Genomic DNA, 15238 nt, shown 5'->3' on the forward strand with positions numbered 1-15238 from the left:
CGAGCTCAGACTCTCGTAAGTTAAGCTCAAGCTCGGCTCATTTACACCGCTAACAATACTTTTGAGTTTTGAACACCTAATAGATTCTATAACCAAGTAATACCGTTGCTGGCCTGCAGAGCGTTTGACCCGTTCTTTACATCTGTCTATCGTGAGAAGCGCGTTCATATTTATACTTAATTACCTTACAAACCAGATGAAAGAATAATGATAGCGATAACAAATAAAGAAAACTAGATGTTTTTATAATTTAGATACTTCCCCTTCTTGATTCACCTTTGAAGAAGAATTCAGTGAAGATTCATCATGAACATTGCTAGTAAGATTCGAGTTCTTTGCTCTTAAATTATCCAATTTTTCAACAAGCCCTTGAACGCGACGCACCTGAAATAACAAAATAATAATAATAATAATAATAATAATAATAAATCAATAGCAAATTAGGGGTGCAAACGAACCGAGTTGCTCGTGAGCTACTCGAGCTTGGATTGATAAAAAGCTCGAAACGTGCCGAGCTTTTTGAGCTCAAGCCGAACCCGAGTCTCAACTAAAGCTCGTTTAACTATCAAGCCTGAGATCGAGCCATGTATGGGAAGCTCGTTTAGGCTCGTCGAGCCTTATAGGGCCTTGTGTATTTTTAAGTTTTACCTCCTTTGGACGTTTATGTCTTAATTTCACACTGCACAGCCGAGCTCGAGCCAAGGTTTGGCTCATTTAATGTAATACACGAGCTCGAGCTGAGCTTAGGCTCATTTAAGTTTTTTCTCAAAATATAAAAATAATAAAAAGAATTAAAAACGTATATATACTAATTAATAAATATTAAACGAGCTGAGCTCGAGCTTGAAAAATAACTCACGAACCAAGCTCTAGGAAAATAGCTCAAGCTCTTGCAAATTAAAAGTCAAAACGAGCCGAGCTTGAGCCTAGTCGAGCTTGGGATCGACTCGGCTCGTTTACACAAATAAATTAGCAAAGTAATAAACTGACCTCCAACTTTCTCTGCATTCTCCCATCTCCTTCAGCATCAATCCCATCCAATTTCAGCAACTGTCTCATCAGCATCTCAGTTAAATAAATAAAATCTTTATCTTTAATTTTAGTCCCACTACAAACCGCAGTCTCAAAACTAACCACCTAAACAAACAAACAAACAAACAAGCAAACAAAGGTTACTCGTTTAGACCAGGAAAATAGTCAACACACAAAGGTAATAACTAATAAGGTACCTGTTCTGCAACTGATTGTTTTTCCTCTCTTACTCGATTAACAGCCTCGAGCCCTCTTGATATCTCCTCAATGTTTACCTTAATTTCTTCAACTTTTTTAACATCTTCATTTTTTGTAGGTGTGTTCTCAATTAATATCACTTTTGCATTGTCTTTCAGACCCGCCATTTGTAAACTTTCATGGTCCTCACTTTCTTTTCCTCTGAACAGCACGGTCTGCGCCTTGGGATCTACACCAGTTGCTTTTGCAATCTCCTGTTTCAAATCACCTTCATTGACAAATGTAAAGAAGATGGTTGTAGTGAAAGTAATGTTTATTACTTGAAGGTGTGAGAAATACATAAACAACTACATCTATTTATACACAAATAAACCCTAGCTATCAACCCATAAAAGGCCCATGGGCTTTAGCCAACTATATGGGCTAAAACCCTAATTATAACTAAATACAACTAACACTCCTCCTCAAGTTGGAGCATAGATGTTAATCATGCCCAACTTGTTACAAATAAAATCTATCTGAGCTTTCCGGAGCGGTTTAGTTAGAATGTCTGCTAGCTGAAAATTTGTCTTCACATGAACTGGTTGAATGGAAGGAGGATCAGTTTGTGTGCCTACTACTCGATCTCTGATAGGTGGCAGTCGACCTCAATATGTTTTGTCCTCTCATGAAATACTTGATTCTTGGCTATGTGAATGGCTAACTTACTATCACAGTATAACCTCATCAAGTCATTAGAAACAACCCCGAGCTCTCTGAGAAGACGACGAACCCATGTCATCTTTGATGTTACATCTGCCATGGCTCTATACTCCGATTCGGCACTCGACCGGGAAACCGTGTGTGGTTGCTTCTTACTCTTCCATGATACAAGATTTCCTCCAACAAACACACAATATCCGGTGGTAGATCGTCGAGAAATCGGACAACCTGCCCAATCTGCATCTGAGAACCCTGATATCCGACCATCTCCTTCTTCCGTGAAGGCACCTACACGACAATGACCCTGATCGGAGTATAATATACCCAAGCCAGGTGAGGTCTTAAGATATCTTAAGACACGAAGGGCAGCATCCTAGTGACCGGTGTATGGTGTAGCCATAAATTGGCTCAGAACACTGACAGTAAAGGAGATATCCGGTCGTGTGACGGTTAAATAATTAAGTTTACCAACCAACCGTCTGTATCGCTCAGGATCTTTCATTGGATCTCCTTCCTTTGGGAGGAGTTTCTTTGTAGGAAGCATTGGGGTATCAACAGGTTTACAACCCAGTAAGCCACATTCAGTTAACATATCAAGAACATACTTTCGTTGGGAGAGAAGTATTCCTTGTGGAGAGCGGGATACTTCTATGCCAAGGAAATACCTCAATCGACCTAAGTCGCTGACCTGAAACTGAGACTGAAGAAACTGCTTGAGTTCGATAATCCCGACCTCGTCATCACCTGTGATTATAATGTCATCCACATAAACAACTACGATAATCCTCTTTCTTTCTGGTGTCTAAAGAAGACAGAGTGATCGTAGGCACTCCGAGTCATCCCAAACTGTCCTATAACACTAGAGAATCGACCAAACCATGCCCTGGGAGACTGTTTAAGACCATATAGAGAACGACGTAGCCTGCAAACTTTCGAGGCCTCCTCCTCAACAACGAACCCTGGGGCTGCTCCATATATACCTCCTCCTCAAGAACACCATTAAGAAAGGCGTTCTTGACATCAAGCTGGTGGAGCGGCCAATGATTAATGGCAGCAAGAGCGATACAAATACGGACAGATGGCATTTTAGCAACCGGAGATAAGGTTTCATCGTAATCAATGCCATATGCCTGAGAATACCCTTTTGCAACCAACCGAGCCTTTAAGCGGTGTAAGGAGCCATCCCGGTGTAGTTTAACCGTAAACACCCAACGACAACCAACAATACGCTTCCCTTTTGGAAGTGTTTCAAGATCCCATGTATGATTGGACTTTAAAGCCCCAATTTCATCTTCCATAGCCTGTCTCCATCCTGGTGAGCGAGAGCGCTCGTCACATTATTGGGAATCGGGTAGGAATCAAGGGTAGTGGTGTACGCATGAGATTCAGGAGATAGGTGGGTGTAGGCAACATAGTCCTGAATTGGGTAACGAGTACACTTCCGGGGTTCCTTGCGAAAGGAAATAGGTATATCGGGAAGTGGGGCACTAGGAGGATCATAAACGGGAGTATCAGAGGTTGTTGGATCGGGTAAGGATGTATTAGTGAGAGGTGTGGATTGCTCAGATGTAGACGGAGTATCGGAGGGTATTTCGGGGTCGTGGCCAGGTGTGAATCAAGAGTCGCTGATGTTTGACCCCTACCCCGCCTAGCATATGTGAAAAGCAGTGGCGGAGATTCTGTCGGTGGGTCAGAATTAGTAGAGATTGGATCGGTAAAAGGAATTGACACAGGAATGATGGGGATGAAGGGAGATGTGGGTATATCGAGGTCGGGAAACGGGTCAGAAACAGGAGTGGAACACTCGGGAAAGTAAGGAGACTCGTGAAAAGTGACATCGGCACTGGTAAAGTATCGGTGAGTGATGGGCTATAGCATCGATACCCTTTTTGAACCCGGTGAGTAACCAAGAAAGACACAATGAATGGCTCGAGGATCAAGTTTGATGGTTTTTGGACTATGGTCATGAACATAGGCGACACAACCAAATACTTTAGGTGCGAGAGGAAATGGATCATCGTTGGGAAATAGTACAGAAAACGGTGTTTTACTGTGAAGAACGGTTTGAGGGCATGCGGTTAATCAAATATGTGGCAGTGAGAACGGCATCTCCCCAAAAACGATGAGGAACACGTGATTGGATCATGATTGTGCGAGCAACATCCAATATGTGACGATTTTTGCGTTCGGACACACCATTTTGTTGAGATGTATAAGCACACGATGATTCATGAATAATGCCGTTGGTTTTTAAGTATGAAGAAAAGTCGGTGGAAAAATATTCTTTAGCATTATCAGATCGTAAAGTTTTAATGGTGGTGTTAAATTGGTTTTGAACATAAGCATTAAATTCTTGAAAAATATGGAAAATACCTCACTACGAGATTTCAATAAATAAACCCAAGTAGTGCGAGAATAGTCATCAATAAAGGTAATAAAATATTCAAAACCCAACGTAGATTTGATAGGGCAAGGACCCCATACATCAGAATGCAACAGTTCAAAACAAGAACTGACTCGATTGGGCACCCTAGGGGGATAGGGACGCCTGGTATGTTTACCAAGTTGACACGACTCACAATGAAAATTAAAAGACGAAAGTGGTAAATCTGGTCGCATTTGCCTCAGAACCGCTGTAGAGGGATGACCTAACCGACAGTGAGCCTCCCTGACAGCGGAATCACATAAGTTTGCTACAGGATGCGAAAAACGGGGATATACGATAGAGACCTCCTGATTTAAAACCAGTACCAATTACCCGATTTGTTCCTAGTTCATGAAAAACGCAGTGAGTTGGGTAAAAGGTCACAGAACAGTTGTTTTGTTAGTAATCTGACTCATTGAACAAAGACTGGTAGGAAATTTAGGAACAAATAGGATAGAAGACAGTTTTAGGTTTTCCGAGTTACTGATGGATCCTATGCCGAGAACGGGACATGAAGATCCATCGGCAAGACGTACCGGTGCATGGGAAACATTTTGAAGACTAGAAAAAATACCCCGATTCCCAGTCATGTGATGTGTGGCTCCAGAATCAATCACCCATGATAAGTCAAGGCTAGAAGGTTTACCTGAATGTGCCGAGCTGGTTTGAGGATGAGGCAACTGGGAGGTAAGAAACCTTTGAATAAGATCATGCTCCTCTTTAGTAAATGTATACATGTATGTATTTTCGCCTATAGTGATACACGAAACTGAAAATTGACTGTGAACAGTAACAAGTGCGGGTGTGAGGGCGGGAACAGATTCCGGCGTAAACAGTTACTCGTCGTGAACAGTTAATCCCGGCAGCGAACAGTAATTCCGGCAGCGAACAGTAACTTTCCGGCAGCGAACAGTAATTCCGGCAGCGAACAGTAACTTTCCGGCAGTGAACAGAAATTCCGGCAGTGAACAGTGACTTCCGCGCGTGGAACAGTAATTCCCCGGCACGGACAGTGTTTTCCGGCGTGAACAGTAATTTCGCGTGAACAGTGTTTTCCGGAGTGAACAGTGTTCCCGCGATGAACGGTACCGGTGAACAGTGGATTTCGCGTGAACAGTGCTCGTCAGTGAAAGTAGTTTCACGGTCGAAAAGAAAAAAAAAAAGATTTCGTGACAGGACAGAACAACAAGGCAGGAGCTTGTTTCAGATCTGAAGGCTGCTGGTGACGGCTGGTCAGACTCAGGTTCGGGTCAGATCGCGGCTAGGGTTTGGATCGAGAGCCGTAGCTTTGATACCATGTAAAGAAGATGGTTGTAGTGAAAGTAATGTTTATTACTTGAAGGTGTGAGAAATATATAAACAACTACATCTATTTATACACAAATAAACCCTAGCTATCAACCCATAAAAGGCACATGGGCTTTAGCCAACTATATGGGCTAAAACCCTAATTATAACTACATACAACTAACAACAAAAAAGATATTTGATAAACTTAAGCCTTTTAAGGAATTAGCCATCATAGTAACCATTATGCAGAATTGATAGTTAAGGGTACATGGACACATATATGATAAATCAGTAGCTTTAATCATCAAAACTAGAAATGGACACATATATCCGGTTATGTTTTATCTCTACAGAGTACGGTCCACATTGACACATATATCAGGTATGTCGGTCCAAATATGCGAAAATACAAAAGCACAAACAAATTATAATGTGTATTTGATTTTGAAATCAAACATTTAGAAACTTTAATGACAGTGAAAAATACACCTATATACTCCCTTGTTGGCTGCACAAGTATTTTGAACTTATGAAACAAAAGTCACAATAGTTGTGATTTAAGCATCATATATAACAGGCCAAATAAGATGTTGGGGGATGAGCAATAACCGAACCGTAATTAACCGAAAATCCGTTATAGATTTTTTTTGTACCCTCGGTTAACCGAACTGAGCTGAACCACTCATGTTTTCATATATTTTTAACTTTTTACACATCCATTTCATGTTTTTTAAGCAAACATTTAGCCGAAATTAACCGCACCGAACCAAAAACCGACAAACTAACCAGATAAATAAATAAACCTAAAATAGAGAATTATGGGGAAATTGACAATACAGTTCATATTTGGCTGTTAAATAATGTGTGTGAACAATTGCAATTGCAAATTGAAGAATTAGGATGCAAGTAAGTATACCGAAAGTGGATTGAGGGGAGGTGAAGACGTGGAAATTGTTTGAGCCAAAAGTCACTTTGATTTTCATCATGTTATTGTTACCGCCACCGTTATCTTCCATCATCCAAAAAGCAGTTTGGTTAATGGCGTCTGGATTGGAATTTAGCTAGGTGCTTGAGGTCCTTGGTTCGAATCCTGAGTTTCTTTGGATTTTCGTCTCATCTGCGGTATGATTTTATGTGAAAACACCCAAGCAAAACTCTGAAATCAACATGAATCGGTTTAAACAACAGTTGTCAGACCAGAGTATGACAACGAGACTCACCAAATTAAAGAGCGCGGTAGTCTAAACGCATAAAATAAATTTGTCGTCGTAAAGAAAAAATATACACATTTCAAATTCTTTATTATTATTATTATTATTTTCTAATATTGTATTTGTAATTTGATTTGATTTTTAGTTAACATTTTTATTGAAATTCATTCATCGTTACTATAAATAGTTGTTTTAAAATAAGTTATTTTTTAACACAAACAGCTTAGCATGTCCCTTAAAATAAGTCCTTTTTTTTTCTTTTCCTTTTTTACGGCTTAGCGCGTTCTTGAATAACAACTTTGATATATATAATTTTTTTATCGAGTAGCTATACCATACCAACAGATACAAACCAAACATTGGTACCTATATTGGTGTTCATGTTTTCTCTTTTGATATAACTCAATTACAATATCTTTTGGTATGTTTCACTCTTGGTTTCAACACATGTATGGTACAAACCAAACATCGATATCTATATTGGTGTTCATTTTTATGTTCTCTCTTTTGCTATAACTTAAGTTACAAAATCTTTTGATGTTCATTTTTATGATTATGTTCATTTTTATGGTTTCTTTTTTTATATAACTCAGTTACAGTATCTTCATTAGTGTACGACGCTTCTATATATCAAGGTATGATACCAAACCTCGGTATCTTACTCATTCGTATATGAGTATAATAAGTTGGTACTTTTACTCATCCGGTATACTCATTCGTATACGACCGTAATAAGTTTGTACTTTCACTTCACTCATCCGTGTTTCCGTATGTGAAGGTACTATACCAAATCTGAGTACCGGTACAAATGTACTATACTTGCCATATGTCAAGGTAGGTAACCAATCTTCGGTATTTTCAATACAAAAATGCCACCAATATTATTTCTATAGCTTTCGGTTTCCATTTCAACCAGAGTTGGATTACTGGATTTTTTATATCATTATAAATGTTTTTAACACCCATAAACGTTTTCTAATTTACATTTTATTTACTTACACAAATATCACAAGCAACACACTTTAAAATTTTAGATAGTGTTTTTACTTTTTGAAGTTTCATTCTTGAAGCTAAATAGTACAAACAAATTCATGAAGTTAACAAAAGTTAAAAACACACAACAAACTCACTCTTGTCATCTCAGTTTTAAAATAGTTCCAAACCATCACAACAACATGGACCAACATGACAAACAACATAAGTATATATATTAAATCAAAACTAAATATAGTATTCTTATTATTATTCTCGATCTAATTTACTGCCATCAGAACCGCCTCCCCAACCACATGCCCTTCAATTGCCTCCAATAACTTCTCCTTTGTCACCTACACAATAATAATATGCATCAATCCCAAATTATTAATTATTAATTAATAATTAAATAATTTATATATCCATAAAATAAAACCAACAAATATGTCATTAATCACCTTATTTCCCAAATTAAGTTCATCATCTAACGCATACAACTTGAACTCGAACCGGTGTCCGGGTTGAGGGCATCTTCGGGGCCCGCCACCCGGGCACCTTAAAATCATTATGCCCTTCTTTAATATTCGCATAATCACCACCCATATTCTCCTCTTTCCCGGAAAACCCTTCCGGGAGCCCTTTAAGGGTCGGCGGGATATTAACCACGACCCAAACGGTCCACGGAACCAACGGTTCGCTTGGGTCAGGTGCATCAATATCCTCCACCACTAGTGCTAGCGATTTCGTCCCCTCTGGAATGTTGTACCATTCTAACGGTGGCGATATGTTTCGTTTTGTACCTACAAAGTCGTACATAAAAAATATATAAAACAAACAAACAAACGTACCCAGTAAAAATGATACATCATCATCATCATCGTACTCAGTATATCCCACCAATAGCAAAGCTATGGTAGGGTCTGAGGAGGGTAAGATGTAGACAGCCTTACCTCTACCCTATAAGGATAGAGAGGCTGCTTCCGGTGAGACCCCGGCTCGATAGTAGTTTTGCATCAAGCCTTGGACATAAGGCACATAGCACTCAATCATCGGGACACCGGCTGATCGGTGCATGTAACCTTGTCTTTCGGCTATCAACGCCACTACATGATGCCTGATTAACCATCCGTCACTTTTAACGTTATTTTCACGAGATTAGTAAAATAACGTCAAAATTAGTGCAATTACTATATCATATGTACCAGTAAAAATGATACATAATTAAAAAAACAACATATAAACGATACTTTGACCGTCATCAGTGTATTTGCGCGGTAGTCGGCCTTCATGATCGATGCAAGAAGATGCGAGTCGAGTTGAACTCATCGCTTGCATTTGCCATTGTTGGATCTTCAAAATATTGTTATGTTGATTAATATTAATATTTTTGGTTTTATTATCACTATATGTTATTTTTATAGTGTTGTGGATGGTTAGGCTTCGTGGGTTGTTGACACGTGTAATAAAGAGTTCTAGGAGATTAGAGAAGGTGTTGTCATGTTGACACTTGACATCTACGTGGTAGCTAGAAAGAGCCATAGTAATCTTTGTATTTCGATTGTCATATTAAAAAAAAATTAAAAATTAAAATTGGCAACAATTTTTAAATTTTGTTAGGTTAGATTTATAAGTGACAAAGTTAGGCTTATTTCATTTTTCTTTTAATTTAGTGTGGTAGGAAAAAAACTTAGGTAAAAAGTTATAACGATTTAATTCATTGGGCTAATTTTATGCATGATCAAACATAAGGCAAATTGTAAATTGATTTATGACAAGAATATATATAGGGGAGCAAACAGGCCAATTCGCTAGTAAATATTCGATATCGGCTGGCTTGAAACACGAATTTAGCAAAATATATATGAGTATGAATCTGAGCCAAAATATAAGCTCATTTAACTCACAGGTTTAAAACTAAGTTTCGTTTATCAAACTCAAGTGAAACCTAGCCAAACAAAATATCTATATAGTTTATATTTAATGCGTAAAACATATACCGTTACTACTGCTATTATTTTCGATAAAACTAACTTATATACTAACTTGTTATAAAAAGGCTAACTATAAATCTATATATATAAATTAATAATTAATAAATAAGTAATAAACTACGTCAGTGCTAGCTTTAGAAATAAAGTTTTAAACGAGTTAAGTTTGAGCTTGTGCAAACTCGTGTTTTGTTCAACAGGTTTACACCTTTAAAAGACTTAAATTCGAAAAACCGAAACAGAACGATTTATAAAGCGAACTAACAAACACCTTGATAGTAAAATGACTATTAACATAACTAATTTTTCGATGAAAAGTTAACTTAATATTTCGTTATATATATTTTTTATTTTCAAATTATTATTCTCATTATATAGAAACATAGATATTACGTCAATAGGTAGGCGAGCAACAAGCTGCGCCGCCATCTCTTTCTGAATTGCAAACCCTAACCTGCTAAAGGCATACCTGCCCATTTGGAGCCGACACATTAAAAGTTAAAGATTTATGCATACTGCTTTTGGCGGGAAGAAAACGATGAAATCATCATGGAAAACAAAGGACATTGTTGATGATCAATTGATCATGTTGCTTCTGGTACGCATGCATATGCTTTCTGAATATAATTGCATTTCGATGTTTGGTAAAGCCTGTTTATTTTGTTGAAATTTTTAGTGCACACCAATTGTTCGATAAAATGTCTGAATGGATTTTAAGTTATGTTTAGGTGAAGAATAAGTTACTTGTTAAAGTTTATAAATAACTTCAAACAAACAAAGCTTCAAATGTTTGATACATATAGTGTTTAGGGTTTTAGTATCGAGCCCGGTTCATCTTTTTATATTGTAATCGCTATTGAATGGAATGAATCAATCAAGTCTCTTACCAACTTACATATAGATATTACAATATATTTAGTGATTACAATATATAGAGATGAACTGGGCACGTGGGCTCGATACTAAAACCTTAAATACTATATGTTTGAATAATTATGGAATGCAGTATGGCACTATGGCTTAAGAAACTAGTAATTCAGTATGGCTTATAACACGACAAAATTTGAGAATATAACAATGGTATCACTTTGTGAGGACTATAGAAATATTGTATCATTCCCATTCCTTACCTCAAGAATTCGCATTCTGTATCTCTATATACACTAAAAAAATTAGAACATCAAAAGAAAGAATTTTACGCATCAGGACTCACAGTTTGGTGAACGGTGAGTCTGCTTCTGATGAAGAAGTAGACGTAGAAGTAGACAACAGTTTTGTTTGGTCGAAGCAAGTGCAATTTGTATCATGAATGGCTTGCTTTAGAGAGAAATCAAGTTTGGTACAAAACACGCAGTACCTTCCTTTGGACTTGCCAACTTCTGATTCGAATTCATCTTCGTCTGAGCTTTCATCACTGTATAACATCTCCTTTTCATCATCTTCGTTTTCTTGAAAAAAACCGTAAGGTGCATAACGAACACCCAAAACCAGACAAATCATCATCACAAGTTTGTTTGTGTAGTCGTCCCAAAAGTGCCTCCCTTTCTCTGAAAACATTACAGATCCTGTAACAATGGCTGCACCTGCTCCATATCCCACCCCGGTTAATATGAACTGCCAATCAAAACCGCTCTTTGATTCTTGAAATATTGGTTCAGAGTTATTTGTGGGAATGTTTAAATCAGAGCACTTTTTGTTTAATGGAGGTCCACACAATTCTGTGTTTCCTATATAGGAACCAGCATCAAAGCTCTGAAGTTGTGTGCCTGTTGGGATTCTTCCAACCAAATGATTGTTTGACAAATTTAAGACAGAAAGAAACGTTAGGCGTGCGAGTGTAAGCGGGATGTTTCCGGTTAATTTGTTTGATGACATATCAATTGATTCAAGCTGACTCAAATCTCCCATAGATGATGGGATAGAGCCTGTGAACTCATTACGTGATATATTAAGAACATACAGTGCTTTGAGTCGTCCAATTGTGCTCGGTATTTCCCCTGAAAATTGGTTATTTGAGATATCAATGGATGTGAAAACTGTCAAGATTTTGACTAACTCCAACTCAAGTCCTTTGGCTGAGACTGTAACTGTATCTTGATAGTAGTAATTACTAAGCTGTAATACAGTGAAACTGAGGTGCTTCTTTGATGGTAGATCTCCGTTTTCGTCATTCATCATAGCAGCCCATTGCCTGAAGCTGTTTTCATGAATTGTACCGTTTAAATAGTTGGAAGCTATGTCAACAATCTGAAGCTTTGACCAGTTATTATGCTGGTTTTGATCACAAACCACTGATCCATGTAACATGTTGGATCGCAAAACAAGAACACGCAAGTTGGTGTTTTTACCCAAAAAACATGGATACGTGTCGCGTATGTTGTTTTTTCCTAGGTTTAACACTTCTAACATCGTGCAGTTGACTAAAGATTCTGGAATCTTCCCTTCTAGATGATTTTCATGCAGATCTAGTGTGTTCAACCCACACTTGTTAGGAAATGTTCCCTCGATTCGACCCGTAAGACTATTGTTTGCCAAGTTTAGTACACCAAGACTGCCACCTATTTCCATCAAACAACTTGGTATGCTTCCGGTCAACTGATTGTTTGACATATCAAGAGCTTTTAGGTAGGTAGCATTGCATATGCTTTGCGGGATCACTCCACTGAGTGCATTGTTAGAAACTGAAAAGAAATATGCAATGCTGAGGTTTCTCCCAATGCTTTCCGGGAGTGATGAGTTGAAAAGATTGTTTGAATAGTCGATGACCGTGGCGGTTTGTGGCAGAATCGGAATCGCCCCACTGAGAAGATTGGCATGCAAGTCAAGCATAAAAAGATCGGGAAAACTATAAGGCTCGTCGAGGCCGGTTAACAGGTTGCGAGAAAGATTCACATACGTAAGACTTCCATTCCCAATATCCCATATCCATGTTGGTATTTTTCCTTCAATTTTGTTGTTGGAAAGATCTAGATTTATCAATCTTGGTTGGTTTCTTAGATTGGGAAACTTTATAAGATTGCAAGAAGCCAACTTTAGGGTAAAGAATTTTGGAAGTCGATTGACAAGAGTGATGTTTTTGCTCGTTTCAATTGACAAACTATTATACGAGAGATCAAGAGTCGTTAAATTGCTCAAACGATCTTGAAAATATTGGGTTTTTACGGTCCCACTCAGATTATTTGATGATAATATCAAGATACTAAGCTTTCCAAGTTCAAAGATAGATTTTGGAATTTCTCCTTCCAACATGTTACTACTCAAATCAAGCGTATCCAACGAAGACAATGATGCATTAGTGAAATTTGGAACTAAGCCATCAAAGTTATTATTGGAAAGCTTTATTTGTTGTAGCTTTTTCAAAGAGAACAAAGATGAAGGTATACTTCCATTAAATCTATTAAAATTTAGATCAACCGAAAGAAAATTTTCAAGATCTTGAAAGTGATCAGAAGGAATCATACCCGATAAACTGTTACGCGACAAATAAACATGGGTAAGATTCTTGCACATTTGAAATGATGGAATTTGCCCAATCAAATTGTTAATTGACAAATCTATGTACCCCAACTGCGTGAGATTTCGTATAGATTTCGGTATTGGCCCGCTGAAATTACAACTGGAAAGATCAATACTTGATAAGTTCTTTAGATTTCCTATTGATTCCGGTATCCCACCAGAAAAAGCTGTGTGGCTAAGCTGTAAACTTTTAAGGGATCCATTTATAGGAAAATCTGGTAAAGAACCGGAAAGATTCATGTTTTGAGCTAAATCAAGAATCTCTAATTTCTGCAACTGAAGAACCTTACTTGGAAATGGTCCGAACAAATTACAAGAACCGAGTTTCAAAACTGTCAAATTCTTGAAATTTGCAAAGAACTCAGGAACTTGTGCATTGAGTTTATTCAGTGTTAGACGAATTACTGAGAGTGACTGCAAATTCTGAAGAGAATCATCTAAAGGACCCGAAAGTTGACAATTTGACAAGCTTAAAACCTCCAAATTCGGTAACAATGAAGATAAACTCTGTCCCCAATCAAATCTTTGTGATGATATATTTACATTATCAAGATAAAGACCTGTTAACCATGTGAAGTTTCTAACAAGTGTCGCCAGATTCGGATTTTCAAGTCTTAACGATTTACTTCCAAACGAGAACAACGAAGAAAGATCAAGAATTTCCAATCTCGTCAGCTGCGATAACTCTCCAGGAATCTGACCCGAAAACAACGAATTCGACAGGTTCAAAACTTTCAAACTCCCAAAACTCCCAAATCTTGAAGGCAACTGTGAGAAAGTGAAGTCATTTTGAGCAAGATTCAAGCTTTCAAGATTCTTCAGACTAAAAACAACACTGGAATCATTAATTCCAATCGAAATCGATTCATTGCTTAAATCCAAACCGATAACCTGACCGGTTATGCTGCAATTAACACCCAACCACCTGCAACAATCTGTGACACTTGTGTTCCAAGAAACCAGTTTTGTTGAAAGTAAAGAATTGAACTTAAGATCATTTTTTAACTGGATCAAGATTGATCTCTGGTCATTTTGACATTGACCAGAAACATATAACAGAATTAGGCAAAAGGGTATGAAAAAAATGTGAAAACAGAGGTGGATTTTCATTGGTAACAAGAATCTGAGATACCCATATGATGATTATATAATATACCGTACAAGAAATGAAATAATAAGCTAATAAGCTTTTGGACTGGAATATGTTTTTGGGGTTGAACCAGAAATTTCGGCGAAGTGTTTTTGCAGCGAATAAGAGAACATAGAGAGAGAGAGAGAGAGAGAGAGAAAACAGAGGGTTGAAAATAAGTACAGTTATTTGGTATGGTTGGCATGGACCAGTTCTTTGCGTTGACTAATGACTACACTGAGTTTTATATATTCTCTTTGTTATAATAATATACCTATTTTTATAACATATTGTATTTTAATTAATAATGTAAAGTATCACTGAATTTGATATGTTCTCTTTCTAACAAATTTGATAATAATTTGCAAGTAGAGTGTAAATGGGCCAAGTTGGGGCCGAATTTGACTTAAGAGATCCCGAATTCGGCTTGTTTTAACTAGGTTTGAGCTCATTTTCTAAAGCTTGAGCTTGGCTTTTGATTTGTTTTTTCAAGGTTGGGTTCGGCTCGTTTATTTTTGTTTAACTAGTTTATATATGTTTTATCTTTACATATTTTGAGATAACCCTTGAACGATCCAAAGCTCTATTTGAGCTCGGTTGTGTAATGTGAAACTAATACATAATAGTCCAAAAGAGGTCAAACTAAAGTAACACAATGCTCGAGCTCGGGCTGGAAGTTAAAAGTGTATGTAAATTGCCGGACGATATATATGATTGTTTGATGATGAAAATCGAAATGTAAACGCGATTCAAACCCGGCTCATTTAGTTTA

General features: G+C 37.5%; 2 protein-coding genes and 1 pseudogene across 3 annotated transcripts; all 3 read right to left on the reverse strand.

Annotated features, from left to right (window-relative positions):
• Window positions 1–139: 139 nt before the first annotated feature.
• Window positions 140–6664, reverse strand: LOC143570565 (BAG family molecular chaperone regulator 4-like). The gene is made up of 4 exons (XM_077056187.1): window positions 6564–6664; window positions 1230–1498; window positions 991–1137; window positions 140–384 (listed from the first exon to the last, which is right to left on the reverse strand). The coding sequence occupies exons 1-4, from the start codon at window positions 6661–6663 to the stop codon at window positions 244–246; spliced, it is 657 nt and encodes a 218-aa protein (XP_076912302.1). The 5' UTR covers window position 6664; the 3' UTR covers window positions 140–243.
• A 1237-nt stretch (window positions 6665–7901) lies between these two features.
• Window positions 7902–9312, reverse strand: LOC143570566 (uncharacterized; annotated as a pseudogene). Its single transcript, XR_013141953.1, has 3 exons — window positions 9081–9312; window positions 8292–8633; window positions 7902–8186 (listed from the first exon to the last, which is right to left on the reverse strand). The product of XR_013141953.1 is annotated as an uncharacterized LOC143570566 (transcript).
• A 1485-nt stretch (window positions 9313–10797) lies between these two features.
• Window positions 10798–14619, reverse strand: LOC143570571 (receptor-like protein 6). Its single transcript, XM_077056191.1, has one exon. The coding sequence runs from the start codon at window positions 14445–14447 to the stop codon at window positions 11031–11033; it is 3417 nt and encodes a 1138-aa protein (XP_076912306.1). The 5' UTR covers window positions 14448–14619; the 3' UTR covers window positions 10798–11030.
• Between the last annotated feature and the right edge of the window lie 619 nt (window positions 14620–15238).

Source organism: Bidens hawaiensis, unplaced genomic scaffold (assembly GCF_021521415.1).
Source record: "Bidens hawaiensis isolate Kalapana, Puna unplaced genomic scaffold, B.hawaiensis_p1.1 tig00025010_1, whole genome shotgun sequence".
In the NCBI taxonomy this organism is placed as follows: domain Eukaryota; kingdom Viridiplantae; phylum Streptophyta; class Magnoliopsida; order Asterales; family Asteraceae; genus Bidens; species Bidens hawaiensis.

What these genes read in the sequence shown, in the direction of transcription:
- LOC143570565 (XM_077056187.1), bottom strand. Translation starts at nt 6,663, where the DNA reads ATGGAAGATAACGGTGGCGGTAACAATAACATGATGAAAATCAAAGTG. An exon ending in CTCCCCTCAATCCACTTTCG is followed by an intron (nt 1,499 to 6,563) that starts GTATACTTACTT and finishes TTGTCAATGAAG; the next exon opens with GTGATTTGAAACAGGAGATT. An exon ending in AACAATCAGTTGCAGAACAG is followed by an intron (nt 1,138 to 1,229) that starts GTACCTTATTAG and finishes TTGTTTGTTTAG; the next exon opens with GTGGTTAGTTTTGAGACTGC.
- LOC143570571 (XM_077056191.1), bottom strand. Translation starts at nt 14,447, where the DNA reads ATGAAAATCCACCTCTGTTTTCACATTTTTTTCATACCCTTTTGCCTA.